General features: G+C 42.8%; 1 protein-coding gene across 1 annotated transcript in view; it reads left to right on the forward strand.

Moving 5' to 3' along the window:
* Positions 1-619: 619 nt before the first annotated feature.
* Positions 620-15,282, forward strand: part of EDIL3 (EGF like repeats and discoidin domains 3) — a 224,243-nt gene continuing 209,580 nt past the window's right edge. The window contains exon 1 of the mRNA XM_008923074.2: positions 620-871. Within this exon, the coding sequence (XP_008921322.1) occupies positions 805-871 (67 nt within the window). The 5' untranslated portion in view covers positions 620-804. The remainder of the gene's footprint in view (positions 872-15,282) is intronic.

The following is a 15,282-nucleotide window of genomic DNA, read 5'->3' on the forward strand; positions in this document are numbered from 1 at the left end:
TAACTTCCTCTCAGTAGCGGGCAGGACAGCATCCTACCTGGGGAGGGAGAGGAGTGGAAGAACAGACATCTTCTGGGTCTAGTGGAAGGTGTCCCTGCCCACGGGATGTGATGTCTTTTGAGGTCCCTTCCAACTCGAACCATTTCATGACTGTGATTCTATCCAGGTTCCCTGTCTAGATGTTCAGGAAGAGTTTTAAGCTGAGGCAGTGCATGACGTGGACAGCACCTACGGGACACCTGTGGAGGGCTAAACACCTCCGTGGAGGGCAAAACACCTGTGTGGAGGGTAAAACACCTGCGTGAACCTGATAGAAGAGGGCAGGTACTCACAGGGACTAAGCCACGGGAGGGGAACTCCAAGGATACAGGGAGCACAAACAGGGCGCTGCGGGAGCATCCGCGCGATGAGCCAGGGGTTCCCATCCCTGTCCGGGCGCTCCATTCCGCATCCCGCATCCCACATCCCACGTCCCACACCGCATCGCGGGCGGGGAGCGGCCGGGGTGTGTCCCGCGGCACCGCCCCTAGGAGGAGGAGGAGAAGGAGGGAGAGGAGGAGGAGGAGGAGGCAGGGCCATGCTGGCGGCGCGGCGGCACCTGGCGGGCGCGCAGAGCGGGCGGGCGGCGGGACGGGCTCCGCGCCGCGCATAGGGCGCTGAAAGCGGCCGTGGGAGCGTAGCGGAGGCTGCACTGGGCCGGGGAACCTGGACCCTCCCTTAGCATCCTCGCAGCGCAGCGCCGGGCGGAGGCACCACTCTCATCCCTCGGCAAAGGCGGCGGAGAGGAGGAGGAAGAGGAGAAAGATGAGCCGCGCGGTGCTGGCCTGGTTGGCGCTCTGCGGGAGCCTGGCGGCGCCGCGCCCCGCCCGAGGTGAGCGCCCGGGGGCCGCCGGGGATGGAGCGGGCACGGACCGGGGATTGGGGTCACACCGGAGCTCCCGCAAAGTCCGAGTGCAAGTGCGGGGAGGCAGCTCAGAGCCGGCTACCGCCGTCTGTTCTCTCCTTTTTTTTCTCCGTAGATAAGTATGGGGTTTTTTTTAAATATCTGCATTTGAAACACAAGCCGGAGGAAGATCCGTCCTCAGATGCGTTCTGTTTTTGAAACTATGCTTAAATAGAGGGGAAAGAAACGGCGTGAGAGCTTAAATCTTCCCAGCCTCTCGTCTGGATTACGTTTAATATCCGCAGAGCTCTCCACGTCTCTTTTTCCCTTCCTCCCCTCGCCAACCCTCCCCAGTCACCAGTCTTCATTGTAAATTTGGAGGCTGTTGAGCTCCAAGACACATATCCAGCAAACCGCGGAACACTTTGCGAACACGTTCAGGGGCTTCAGCATCTCGGCAGCAGCGAGTAGCTCTTGCCAGGCGATCCTTTTGCTGCCTCCTAATTAGGGCATCTCCACCTAAAACACCAACGGCGCCTTCTGGGTGTCTCACCCCCTTCCAGGGGAAAAAAAAAATAAAAGAATTAGAAAGCCAACCCTAACCCTGAAAGATAACTTTAGAGCTCTTGGGAGTTCTCTTTATTATTTATAATAATTAGTTAGTGCGGGCTATGAGGGTTTTTCCCTCCTCGCATTAAAAAAGTTGTAGGAGCTCATCTTGCGATGGAGGGGGTGTGAGACCGGTCCCCCGCAGCAGAAGGGACCGCCTGGGGCGGTGGGCGATCCCGCACTGCCCATTCCGTCGCATCACAGAATCAGTTAGGTTGGAAAAGACCTCTGAGATCATCCAGTCCAACCTATGACTCCCGCTCGGACACCTGCTAAGGAAGGGGCTGGGCTGGGCTCCGGGACCACCCTGGGTTCCCTCGGAACCATCAAGGGTCCTCTCCTGTCCCCCGCGTCCCTCCGCGGGGCCTTTTCCTCCTCTGCGACCTCCGAGCATCTCTTTGTGCCGCGGATGTTCTGTCCCTCCCTGGGATTCCACCCGGCTTGGAGACCTTTTTATCCTCCCACTTGTACCTTTCCCGAGCTTAGAAGAACAACTGTTGTCCTAATGAATATTCCCATTGACTTTTAGACCTGCTCCCCTCACTTTTTTTTTTAAATGAAACCAGTGTATCAGTAAAGCTGAATATTTTATTAGACCTTAAATTATTCAGCACGGTGGATTCTCAAAATCCGGTAACATTCATACAGTTACAGTGAGCACGTGATAGCTTATGCAATGTGTCCTTGTACCTGCAGATTATTTTTTTTTTAAACAAAAGATAGCTGTGTGTGCCACAAAGTCTAGACTTGTCATAAGTGCTTTGCATCGGGCTTCTGTAGGACTGTAGTTCACATCTGGGACATTTTCTCATTAAATTCTACAGTTTGTCACGGTTTTAGGTAACTTCAGAACAGAGAGAACTTAATAGATTTTCTAACAGGAGTGAAATAGGAAGGAAAAAAATCCATTTGCTCTGTGATTGCTTAAGCTTTTCAGTTGAAGGTTTGTCCTTGGCTCTTCAAATGAAACAGAAGAAAATTATGTCTTTTCTTTCTGCTGAAACAGAGCAAAATGTTGCTTGACAGGTCTGATATACTGGGTTAATTTTGCAGGCTGTCATAACGTTTACTTTTAATAGATCCTTTGAAAGTTACAATGACTCTGTAAGTCAAAACTCTTTAGAAAGCAGGTTTTGAACAATACAAAACTTGCCTATACATTGTTTCAACATCACTTGCTGGCGAGCCCATTAATGTAATAACGGTGTACAATGAAAATCTGTGGAAGTGCAGTGGCTGGTTCTTCCCCACCCTTTGGGGTAAATTCCAAGTGCAGATCAAAGTTAAGTCATAGACTTCATTACTGACCTGCATTTCAAGCCTACTATTAAAGAACAATACCAACTGCTTTTTTTGTTGGGGCTCTGCAAAGTAATGATGGAAGTCAAAATCCTATTTACTCATAATGTCTTAAAAACATCTTTTGCTTTTTGTGTTTGGTACAAATACATAGTATATCAGCAAGTCTGGGGTTTTTTTGTCTTGTTGTTGTTGTTTTTAAGGGAGGGAGAAGGGTGAGAAAATTGAGAGATAATGATGATGTTGAAAAAGTCATCTCAATGGGAGACTGTAATTTTCTTCTTCCTGGCCAGTCTAATAAATTTGCAATCTCATGCACTGTAACAAGAGCCTGATCTTCAGAGGTGTTTATATGCAAATACACGCTGAAACTGGGCTTCAAGGGTGCAGTGACTTCTACCCCTTAGTTTGCAAGACAGCTGGAGGTGCATTTTTAATAAGCAATGTCCTTTTACACATATTTCAAAACAGCTGTAAGCTTTTGCATTTATTGTTGTTGCTGTTGTTCCTTGGTCAAATTTGAACGAGAACCACTCTGGTGTTCTGCTCTGCAGTGGATGAGACAGAAACTACCAGGGTGAGTACACAGACTACAAGAGATTATTTCAGGTGGAAAAAATGTAGCGTATCTCATGTACTGTAATACAGGTTCCTTAATCCCCACCATGTATTATTTTTAGGGACAAATAAGTCAATACCTTTCAGAACAGTCAGTAAATATTGCGATCAAAGGAAAGGAAAACATAATTTAAAACCGATGGCTGTTTCAGTCTCCAGATTTACCTCAGGCCATAGGGTAAGCTGATCAGCTATGGTAATGATGCTGTAAGTGCACAGAAAATCGGCATATCCCATGTCCTGGTGATAAATGGCTTTGCAACAGGACCTTCTGAAAAATTACCATTTGAGTCATCTTTATAGTGAAGCTGATCCCTAAGTTGTATCATCCTTTTCCACTTAGCAGGCTGCTGAATTTTTATGCGTGCTGTGTCTAAAAATGATGTTGACATTGCCAAAACCAGTCAAGCCTAGTTCTTTATTTTATGTCTGTGTCCTGTCAGCCCAAGATAAATACTTTGCAACTTGGAAGGAGCAGTTTCAAAGATTTTGCTTTTTCTCCATTTCAGTGGGAACCTTCACTCTCTCTGAGGCTTAGAAGTTTCTATAAAGCCTCTTTCTGCAGCTGGAATGAGCTGCAAGGAGTAAGAGTGCTGGAAAATGAGAGGTAAACTGTGGCTTTGTTCTCATATAACTATACTAAAAGGCTGAAAAGATCACAGAGACTTTTAAAGACCAAGATCCTTCTGTTTTACCAAGTGTCTTTGCATCTTTGGACAGCAATTGCTTCACCACAAACTGCTGACAGTGTGACCCTGCATAATGATTTTCACTGTTCTTTTAACAAATTACATTTGTATTCAAATTGATTTTCCATGACTGCTTGTATAGCCTCCAGAAGGCATATAGAGGATATACTATTGCATTCTGTACATGTCTGGTCAGCCCAGGACAGATTTTGGTGTCAAGCCATGCATTGTTATAACTGGAATTAATAGTTTTGGTATTATTAGTTGGGGTTTTTTATGTGTCCAGCTACCTGTTTCACTACCCTTTATGTCCTTATCCTTTATGTCTTTTTTCAAGGCGTACACTTCATACGAGATTGTGTATCAATGGCAGCATAGTGAAAAGGGGTACTGTCTTATCTTCCCTCCTCCACATTTTTCCAGTTATCATCAGGTTCAAAATCAAGGAAATGATCCACTTTGAAAATTATTTCAAAAAACAATGACCTTCTATTAAGAGGGTGATTTTTATGCCTTAAATTAACTGTTTATGCAGCACGTGTCCATACAACAGCAGTAAAAAATTCACACCCTGATATCCTTTCAGAGTGAAGATGTCCGGGGAAGTGGAGTTTAAGAAACTACAAGAGTCAGGAGATAAGTCTATGTTATTCTCAAATTTACTGTGAGTCACATAGGAGTTAGTATGTTACTGTTTTAATCCTCTTGTGTTCTTAGATATTTCACACTCAGGTAAGCCACAGAGCCAGGAGTATTTGTGGAATCTTAACAGATGGTTAGTGTTGTATTAGAAGCGAGATTAGATATTAGGAAGCAATTCTTGGCTTGAGGGTGGTAAGGCCTTGGCACAGGTTGCCCAGAGAAGCTGTGGCTGTCCCATCCCTGGAAGTGTCCAAGGCCAGGTGGGATGGGGCTTGGAGCAACCTGGGCTGGTGGAAGGTGTCCCTGCCCATGGCAAGGGTTGGAATGAGTTGATCTTTAAGGTCCCTCACAACGCAACCCATTCTATGATTATGTGATTCTATGATACTGGGCTTGTTTGTAGCACACTTGAAGCCCAGCTTGAGTTTGAATAAATATGAGTTGAACAACAAACGGGTATTAATTTATTTCAACTTTCAAAACATGTTCACAGTGAAAATACAGTGAAACCTTAGTCAGATGATCTGTTAGAAAATAAAAGATGAGTTAAAAAAAGATTCAAACCCAAAGAAGGGTTGTAAGAACATCAACATCTGCAAAATTAAAACCTCTGGAAAATACTGTCTTATACTGTATGACCTACACACAATTTTCACTTAAAGTTAAGGGGAGAACCTAGGGGAAAGGCAACAGGACCCTAAAGTCAGTGTGTTTTGTCAGCCTGAGGAATAAGTGATGATGGGTCTAGGTTATTATCTTTATAGAAGACTTGGATCTTATGTTTAAGGGAGAATTACTTATAGTATGTAGTGACAGCAGGGTTTGGCTGATTTTCTAACAATATGTGTAGATGGTTGAGCAGCTTTTGTCGATTTGCATTGCAGGACCAGAGCATGGGTCCATCCAAAAACAGTAGCGCAGTTGTGGACCAGGGTGCTCTGAGAGCAAGGATTTGAACTGTCACCTGGTATCCCACAAATCTGGAGGCACAGAACCTGCACCATCTCCTCATGCTTTGAGGTTTTATCAAATCCCAGTCTTGCTGCTGTGGGAATATACTGGATATATTTGCAGGGTTTTCCTGTTTGTTTTTTTGTGTGGATTTTCTTCCCTCTAATCAGCAAGCTGTGTTACCTTTCATCACAGTGGGGGTACTCTTATACTTTAAATTTTAAAAGCTGAGAAATTAAGCAAACTATGACTATCTAATAAAGTCTCCAGCTAATCTAGCTAATATGTCATGTGTGTGAATGCATTATCATGTGAAACACACCTGAAAACATCTTAATTTTACATAATGTGTAGTGGCTCTCTGCATACATACTGTATTTTGGGTATATTTTCACTTTAGAGAGTTATATCCAATTATTTGCCTCACATCTGATCTGATACTTAGAAGTTTTAGTAATAAGATCTCTTCATCTTGTGAACTCAGCTTACAGAGCTCTGTATTTCAACTAAAAATTGATTTTATATACAACAAAAGTATAGTTATATACAACCAAAAAATGCCTTGGTTTTTTTTGAGAATAATGATAGTATTCCTCACTCTGCTCCCTTAAAACTTTTTAATAAGGGACCATTTGTAGGCAAAAAATTGAGTGTTTTTTGTTTGTTTGTTTGTTTGTTTGTTTTTAAGGCATAGATAGATGTAAAAATTTGGTTGTCTGAAAATAGAGAAGAAAGTACTAGTTCATCTGTGCTGTTTAAATGGAGAATCCTGGACTATCTAAGCTCATCCACCTGCAGCAGCAGAATATCAAATTTTCAGTTTTGAGGAGTTACAATTTTTAAACACAATATTTAAAACAGCCAGCTGGAAGTGTGCAGATGACAGCAGGGAGGAGCAGCAGATGGATAAGCAGGATCAGGCAGATCAGCGCTCCTGGAGCAGAGCCAGGGCTGGGTCCTTGGCACATCCTGTCAGGAAACCAACGAGCAAAAAACGGGTGTATTGTGTGAGACCCTGGAGACCACAGGGAGCAGGGGAGGAAGCCAGACCTCCCCCAGGGGAGATAGGAGATTGGATATGTTGGATGTGGGGTGCTCTCTGTTGTCTCTGGTCCCAGGTGGGTGTGTGGAAGTCTGGGGTCAGATCCAGAGGCACAACCCACCCAGGATGCAGTGTCTGCATCAAGTGATGACTCTTGGTTAAAGCTACTGAGAAGATTTCTAACAAGAAAATACTTTTTTCAGAACACTATAATTCTGTACATACAAGAGTTTAAGCAGTCAACAGTACCTTGCCCACATGGAACGTGGACTGCACATGTTGACTATTAAAGTGTTTTGTACCATGAATTTGAACCTGAGAGTTCCAATTTTTTAATTTAAATAAAGAGCAGGACTTCTTTTTTAGTGTTTTTGCAGATAACATTCTTTTGTTCTTCTTGTCCCTCTCCACTTGCAATTCACTATTTCTTTGGTAGTTTTCAGTTCTAAACAGCACAAGGCATTTGTGCACAGCCAGATTGTGGCCCTACTGGCTACCGTTTAGACAGAGAGGGGTTTTTTATATATCTTTTGAGTATTCTCATAATAGTAACTTTTTGACAGACAAAAAAACCTTGAAAGAGATGACTGCTTTGCCAGTTTTTAGCTACAGTAATTTTATTTGCTGTGTAAGTAGGCTGACAAAATTTCTACAAAAACTGCCTTTTTTTCTTATCATTGTCAAGATGCTGTGTCAACCTGCATAATTATGGAGAGCTCTGACAGCAGTGTATAAATAACAGTAATTTCTGCCATCTGACTACCCATGTCTTGGATTTCTGCAATCGTGAAGCTACAACAGACAACACAAGAAATACTTTTGGATAGGACTTGCACACACCAAGCATGAGCATGAAAAATAAGAAACAGGAGATGTTTGATTTATTTTTTGTTTAGCATTTACTTCTTTCAGTCTGTCTCTCCCTCATCTACAACGGCTTCTGTCACTGCTGGTTATTGAGTCCACCATCACCAAATTTGCAGATGACACTAAGTTGGGGGAGTGTTGATCAGCTGGAAGGCAGGAGGGCTCTGCAGAGGGACCTGGATAGGTTGGAGAGTTGGGCTGATTCCAATGGGATGAGGTTCAACAAGGCCAAGTGCCGGGTCCTGCACTTTGGCCACAACAACCCCCTGCAGCACTACAGGCTGGGCACAGAGTGGCTGGAGAGCAGCCAAGCAGAAAGGGACCTGGGAGTTTGGATTGACAGGAAGCTGAACATGAGCCAGCAGTGTGCCCAGGTGGCCAAGAAGGCCAATGGCATCCTGGCCTGGATCAGGAACAGTGTGGCCAGCAGGTCCAGGGAAGTGATTCTTCCCCTGTACTCAGCGCTGGTGAGGCCACACCTGGAGTGCTGTGTCCAGTTCTGGGCCCCTCAGTTCAGGAAGGATATTGAGGTGCTGGAGCAGGTCCAGAGAAGAGTAACGAAGCTGGTGAAGGGACTCAAGCGCAAGTCCTGTGAGGAGAGGCTGAGGGAGCTGGGGCTGTTCAACCCAGAGAAGAGGAGGCTCAGAGGAGACCTCCTCACTCTCTACAACTCCTTGAAAGGAGGTTGTAGCCAGGTGGGGGTTGGTCTCTTTTCCCAGGCAATTATCAGCAAGACAAGAGGGCATGGCCTTAGGCTGTGTCAGGGGAGGTTTAGGTTAGATATTAGAAAGAATTTCTTTACAGAGAGGGTGGTCAGACATTGGAATGGGCTGCCCAGGGAAGTAGTGGATTCTCTGTCCCTGGAGATTTTTAAAAAGAGACTGGATGTGGCACTTAGTGCCATGGTCTAGCAACCGTAGCGGTAGTGGGTCAAATGTTGGACTTGATGATCTCGGAGGTCCCTTCCAACCCAGCTGATTCTATGATTCTATGATCCTTGCATACAACCAGACAATTTAATCCAAGTTTCCTCCCTAATTATTCTGTGTTACAGTCCTATAGACTACAGCACTTTAATTTCTTTGTCAGTTATTTTTGGTTTTCTGTTTTTCTAGTTAATTATTATTATGTTTCTAGACAGTGTGTTCTAGACAGGGCTCCAAAATGTATTTTTTTTTCTTTTTACTCCTTTTTCAGCTCAGGCTTTTGAAATACAGATGGAGAAAATATTATATGCAATGTAATTTGTCAGACTCCTTACTTGTGTGAGGAATTGCACAGGATTGCCTCACAAGGTTTTTTCTAGGTTAAAAAGTAAGACCTACTAGCTGATTGCTTTCAGATACTATTTTAAACTCACAGAATGCTGTTTATTTGAACAATTTCAAGGGAATATTAGATTAATACTGTGAACAGTGTACAGTGTGGATGGAGGAATGAAGTATTGTTGTCACAGGAGGTAGCTAAAATGACCTAGTAGTTCTCTTCCATGGTGTGTCTTAAATATGTTCCTTCAATTATGATTTTGTCTAATTTCTTTGATGTCTTTTTTTATGGCTTAGCTTCTGACCTATACAAAATTATGCATCAATTATAGATAGTCCTCCAGGACGAAGAGGAACCTTTTAAACAATGGCCTTTATTTTCCTGGTTGTGATCAAGCCCATTCTATTTTAGCATCTTCGCTGTCTTCACCAGACTGCTCTTAAAACTGGTGTCCTTATTCAGGTGTATTTTGCTTTCAGAAGTTTCTCTTAGAAATGCTGTATTTTTGTGCTGTTCTTCTACACTATGGTTCCTTCCAATGGCAGTTTTACTTAACCTTAAACGCTTCTCCAAATGTGGGTCTTGTAGTTCAACCCATCACTAAAGTCATAATAAAAAAGAAAAAAAGGTAACTTAAGAAATGTCAGGCATACCTGACAATGCAGTGTCAGATGTATCCCTTCTTTTGTGAAATCCTTTAAGAAGAAAAAAATAATCAAAGCGACATTCTGAATGAGAATTCTGAAATCAGCTGGAATAAAGTGTGATTGACTATGTATATTGACTTAACGTTAATACTACATCTATATGGCTTTACACAGCAAGAGCAGGGATCACTCCAGTATGCCTCAATGTCTTTCACTGTATATGAACAATTACATGCAAATACACATTTAAAATCATTGAATCATGGAAGCACAGATTGATTTGGGTTGGAACGGACCTTAAAGCCCATCCAGATCCCTGCCACCTTCCACTATCCCAGGCAGGGATAGTGGCAGGGACCCCTTCCACTATCCCAGATTGCAGCAAGTTCTGTCCAACTTGACCTTGGACACTTCTAGGACTGAGGCAGCCACAGCTTCTCTGAGCAACCTGTGCCGGAGCCTCCCCAACCTCACAGGGAAGAGTTTCTCTCTGTCAGTTTGAAACCAAAATGCTGAGTTGTGAATAAAATTGGAAAAGTAAAAGGTGCAGCTCTGACATGTGGCTCAGAACATCTTGGACACAGAGGAGTGAAACAAGTGTCTGATCTATAGTAAAATTCCTAAATCTCCAAATTCTTTTACTGCCAGACATGGCTGAGATGAGTAGCTATGCCCTGTAAGATCTGACACTATGGCCAAGCCCATCTAATTCCTTTGCCACTGACTTCCCCCAGATTTCAACACTGCTGATGGTCTTATGCAAAGCAGTAAAATTTCCTGGTATTTTATCTCATTGGGATAACTCAGGTCAGGACCAGCCAAGTGCCACTGATGGTGCAAGGAAGGGAAGTGGGGACAGGGAGGAGGGAGTGGATTGGACAGGGCTGTTGGACACCAGATGTGTCCTCACCTGGTTCCCTCAGAGAAGAGGAGTTACAGATAGTTTTCTCAGTGACAGTTTTACACATGTTTTTCCAAGGAATAGATTTCTGGACTGACCCTGAGGCATGGAATGCCAGATTTCTTCCTGCCTTGTGTAGAGCACTGTATGTCCCACTGTGAAAATACACTGAGAGTTCAGATCCATGAGTATTCATGGGTTCTTGTCTGCATTTCCTTGGAGGGATGAAGGCAGAGGAGCAAATTCTGTATTTCTTCAGCCATCTCCCAGTCCTGAGTGGCCATCTTCCCATACTGGGGCAGATTCAGTGTTGGTTAACTAACCTAGTAGGTTATTTTGTTGAGGGCAGATTACTGTGTTTTCCTTCCCTAAGTATTTTGCTGCAAATATTCATCCAGTGGATAAAGATCCCTCCTGGGCCTTGCAAAGCAGAGGAGGCTCCAGAGCTCCTGTGTACTCTCGGTGGAACAGGAGGAGCTGCCTGTCTTAGAAATTCTGCTCTGGCTTATTTCTAAGAAAGAAAACTGCTTTAAAAGTACTGGTGAGTCAATGTGGTTCTGGCTCCTCCACTCAGACCAGCTGAAGGCTGAGCAGGAAGAAAGAATAAGCGAAATGAATAAAATCATTGCATGCTTCAGTTACTTCAGGAGGATAAAGAGAAAACTCTTCAAAATGTCTGAGACTAGTGATTGACTAATTTTGACCAATTAGTTTTTTGTTTGTTTTTAGTTTTGTTTTGTTGTTTTTGTTTATTTGCTTTTCCTAATAAATATTTAAAAAAAAAATTCCTGTAAAAGCAATAAATAATTAAAAATAGGTACACTGGTTCCTTTTCCAGCAGTAATGAGTTGTGGTTATGGCATTAATACCTGTAGAAAAACCTTAGCAGAGTTTTAAATGCTAACAGAGTTTTAAACACTAAGTATAAATTTCCTTTTGAGGCAGAGGAGGGAAGGAGGACTATTCCAAAACTGTATCGCAACTTCACTGGAATAAGGCTCACTGAACTTTAATTATAATAATTTTTCTGAACTTTTTTTGTAGTTATTGTCTTTAGAGGGGCAACATTTACAGAGGTGAAGAATGCTAGCAAAAAAACATTTTTCATTTTTTAATGGTTTTTGAGTTTCAAGAAGCTCCACTTTCACCCTATGAATGGTCCAGTCTGGCAGATAATCATGAAGCCTTGTGCTAGCATCTTTCATAACAATCTTTTTTCTCTTGGGTCACATCAAGCTTTTTTGTGTTGTTGTCCCCCACCTTATATTCTTGACATGTCTGTACGCCCCAGACTATACAACCTGAAATCTGAAAACAAAGCTCAATGCATCACTGGAAAAAGGCATCTACTTTTAAGAGGAATAATGAGATTTGATGACTTATGTCTGCTAAAATCTGTAGTATTAGATCCCCTGTAGTGCCAGCTCAAGCACAGCAACTGCTTGCATACACATCTCATTGTGTGTGAGAGAGAGAAGTGTTAGAATAGTGGAAATATTTACAAAAAGAGTTTCAGGTCTCTCATAAACAGGGAATCATCTGGAACTGCTGCTTCAGGAGAACCCTGTTAATGCCATTCAGTATTATTCTCATTCATCACTGTATATGCAGGAGATCCTAATTTCTTTTTCATTTTCAAAATGATGTGCAAGAAGCTCTTAAAATTGAAATTGCAAGTGCCCAATCTGTTTATAGCATAGTATATGTCTTCTGTAACAGTTACCTTCTGAAGCCAGCTGGCAGCTGGCTTCTAGAGCTTGTAGAAAGAGATAAGAATCTGAATAACCCTCTTGTAATCCAGGAGGGAACAGTTAGCAACCTGCTGAGTCACTTGGATCCCCACAAGTCTATGGGTCCAGATGGGATCCACCCAAGGGTGATGAGGGAGCTGGCAGAAGAATTCACCAAGCTGCTCTCCATCATTTACCAACAGTGCTGGCTCACTGGGGAAGTCCCAGATGACTGGAAGTTTGTGAATGTCATGCCAATCCACAAAAAGGGCCAGAAGGACCTGGGAAACTACAGGCCTGTCAGCCTGACCTCAGTGCCTGGCAGGGTTATGGAGCAGATCATCCTGAGTGCAATCACACAGCACCTACAGGATGGACAAGGGATTGGGCTCAGCCAGCACGGGTTTAGGAAGGGCAGGTCCTGTCTGACAAACCTGATCTCCTTTTATGGTCAGGTGACCCACCTGGTGGATGAGGGGAAGGCTGTGGATGTGTCTACCTGGACTTCAGCAAAGCCTCTGACACCATCTCCCACAGCATTCTCCTGAAAAAGCTGCAGTCCAAGGCTTGGACAGGGGCACTCTGTGCTGGGTTAGGAACTGGCTGATGGCTGGGCCCAGAGAGTGGTGGTGAACGGGGCTGCATCCAGTTGGCAGCCGGTCACTAGTGGTGTCCCCCAGGGATCAGTGTTGGGCCCAGTTCTGTTCAATATCTTTATTGATGATTTAGATGAGGGAATTGAGTCCACCATCAGCAAATTTGCAGATGACACTAAGCGGGGGGGAATGTCAATCAGCTGGAAGGTAGGAGGGCTCTGCAGAGGGACCTGGACAGGCTGGAGAGTTGGATATTGGGAAGAAATTCTTTACAGAGAGGGTAATCAGGCATTGGAATGGGCTGCCCAGGGAAGTGGTGGATTCTCTGTCCCTGGAGGTTTTCAAGATGAGACTGGATGTGGCACTTAGTGCCATGGTCTAGTAATCACGGCGGTGTTGGATCAAGGGTTGGACTTGATGATCTCGGAGGTCCTTTCCAACCCAGCTGATTCTATGATTCTATGACTAATTTTTAAAAACCTTTAATATAATATAGGATTTCAGAACAAATTTTCTGTAGAAAAAGCAGTTTTGGAAAGGGTCTAGTTTTGCTCTGCCCCATTTTTCTGTTAAGATACAGAAGAAAAACTACTGAGGATTTTAGGCATATTACACCTGTTCTTTGAATTTCTAGTAGATTACAGGCTGCAGTGTATATCTGCTGAAATTGATCTTATGAAAGGTGCCGCTTCAAAACTGATGTGGTTTAAAAATAAAACACTTAGTTCTTTTGACTAGTACCCTCCCTGAATCACCCCTGCTCTTTAGCTTCACCTGGACTTTGGGCTTTGGGGAACAGCCAGAGATTGGCACCATTCCACAGGTAGACATCATTCCACATGTAGATATCCTTCAGTGACTGAGGAAGGAATGGGGTCATTCCTGTGCCATGTGCTTCCTATTGCTGTAAGGGGAAAAAGGAGAGTATTTAGTCTTGATGCTCTCTAAGGAACAGCAGAACCCTTATTTTCCTGGTGGAAATGAGGACTTTGAAGAAATTACACCTCTGTAGAATTTGTAGTGTATTGTCAATGCTGTTCTTGGAGCAGAATGGATGTGTCACCACCTGATCCTGTCAGATCTCATGGTAGTCTGGTTATAAACAGCAGTGCATGAATTGTACAAGAATGTATTATCTAGGGAGGATGAGTCATTACTGTACTACCATGTAATATTTTTGTTGGCTTTTGGCTTTTTCTAACACATCTCTGAGTACTAACACAGGGCAGGTCATTATATAGTATTTACATTCTGCAATATCCATCAAAAAGTGAAGAGTGGTGGGGATGTTTGCAGGTTTCTGCATTCAGTACAGCTATCTCAGGCTGTCAAAAAATTTCCAGGGAATGTTTTCCTGCATTAAAAATAAATATATTTATCCTTGGTATCTCTGTAGTGATCTCGTTTGTTTAGTACTAACTACCTTGAATTTTTAGACTACATCTACTGTTGTCTGGGAGAGTAAAGAATAAATTTATTTATTTATTCATGTATTTTTGTGGGAAGAGGTGTAATTCTCTTGTGTTTGGCTGGATTTTTTTTGTTTCTTGGAGCCTGAGGTTTTCATGAGGTCCTAATTTCACCCTTTGCACAAAGGCTTTATATGGAGTTTTTATTTTGTCCAGGAACTCTTTAGATAATTGAAAGCCTTCTAATAATTCTGAACATTAACAGTGTTACAAGTCATAATGGCCAAGAACTAGAGTTAGCTGCAGCTGCAGTACATTCAGGGCAGGAAATACAGACAAAAGACTCCACTGTGTCAAACATGGTGTTATTTGAAACTGTTTTCAGGTTTCAGCTTTATGTTATACCTTAACCCAGTGCTTCTTTTCTCTGGACTATTATTTTATCTCTTTTAATTTTATTTTCTTTTTCCATTTGTAAATTGAACTAATTTGGACTTGGGGATTTTTGATTTTTCAGTTGATGGTTCGAAGACCAAAGGCCCTGATACGTGTTAATCCAAACTTGATATTGAAAGTAGGTTGTTTTTCAGATATATTTTTTTAAGGAATATGGATTTTTGTGTCTTCTCTTGATTTTAGTAATGCAAAGACACCTCTTTTGAATACAGCAGAATAACTTTACACCAAAGCTGTCCCTAGATTAATGTTTGCAGCTTTGCCAAAACTATTATCTGTATTGCAAGCTGTCACTTCACGTCCAAACTAAGTTATTAAATCTTCAGATCAGATGTGCAATTTTTTATTACTATAAACATAGTTTAGGATTTTATAGTTTTAGAGAACCTCCAGGAAAAAAAACCAGATGTATTATAGCCTACTGGAGAATGGGATAAAACCTATCTGAAATTTTGGGCTGTTAGATTACATATTCAGGTTTGGATTCGTGTCTCTCATGCGAAAACAGAGAGGAAAAACTGCCAGCACTGCATTAGGTGTGTTGTGCCTTAATAACTGAGAATCTCTTTTTGATCCTATCTGGGCCCCTTAATCTGGATTGCTTGGTAGCAATTATATAAAATATTTATCAACTTTTTCTAACGCAAAGTGGCCAAGTCGTCCTTTTGCAACATACC

The sequence above is a fragment of the Manacus vitellinus genome, unplaced genomic scaffold (genome assembly GCF_001715985.3).
Source record: "Manacus vitellinus isolate BGI_N305 unplaced genomic scaffold, ASM171598v3 scaffold_23_pilon, whole genome shotgun sequence".
Lineage (NCBI taxonomy): Eukaryota > Metazoa > Chordata > Aves > Passeriformes > Pipridae > Manacus > Manacus vitellinus.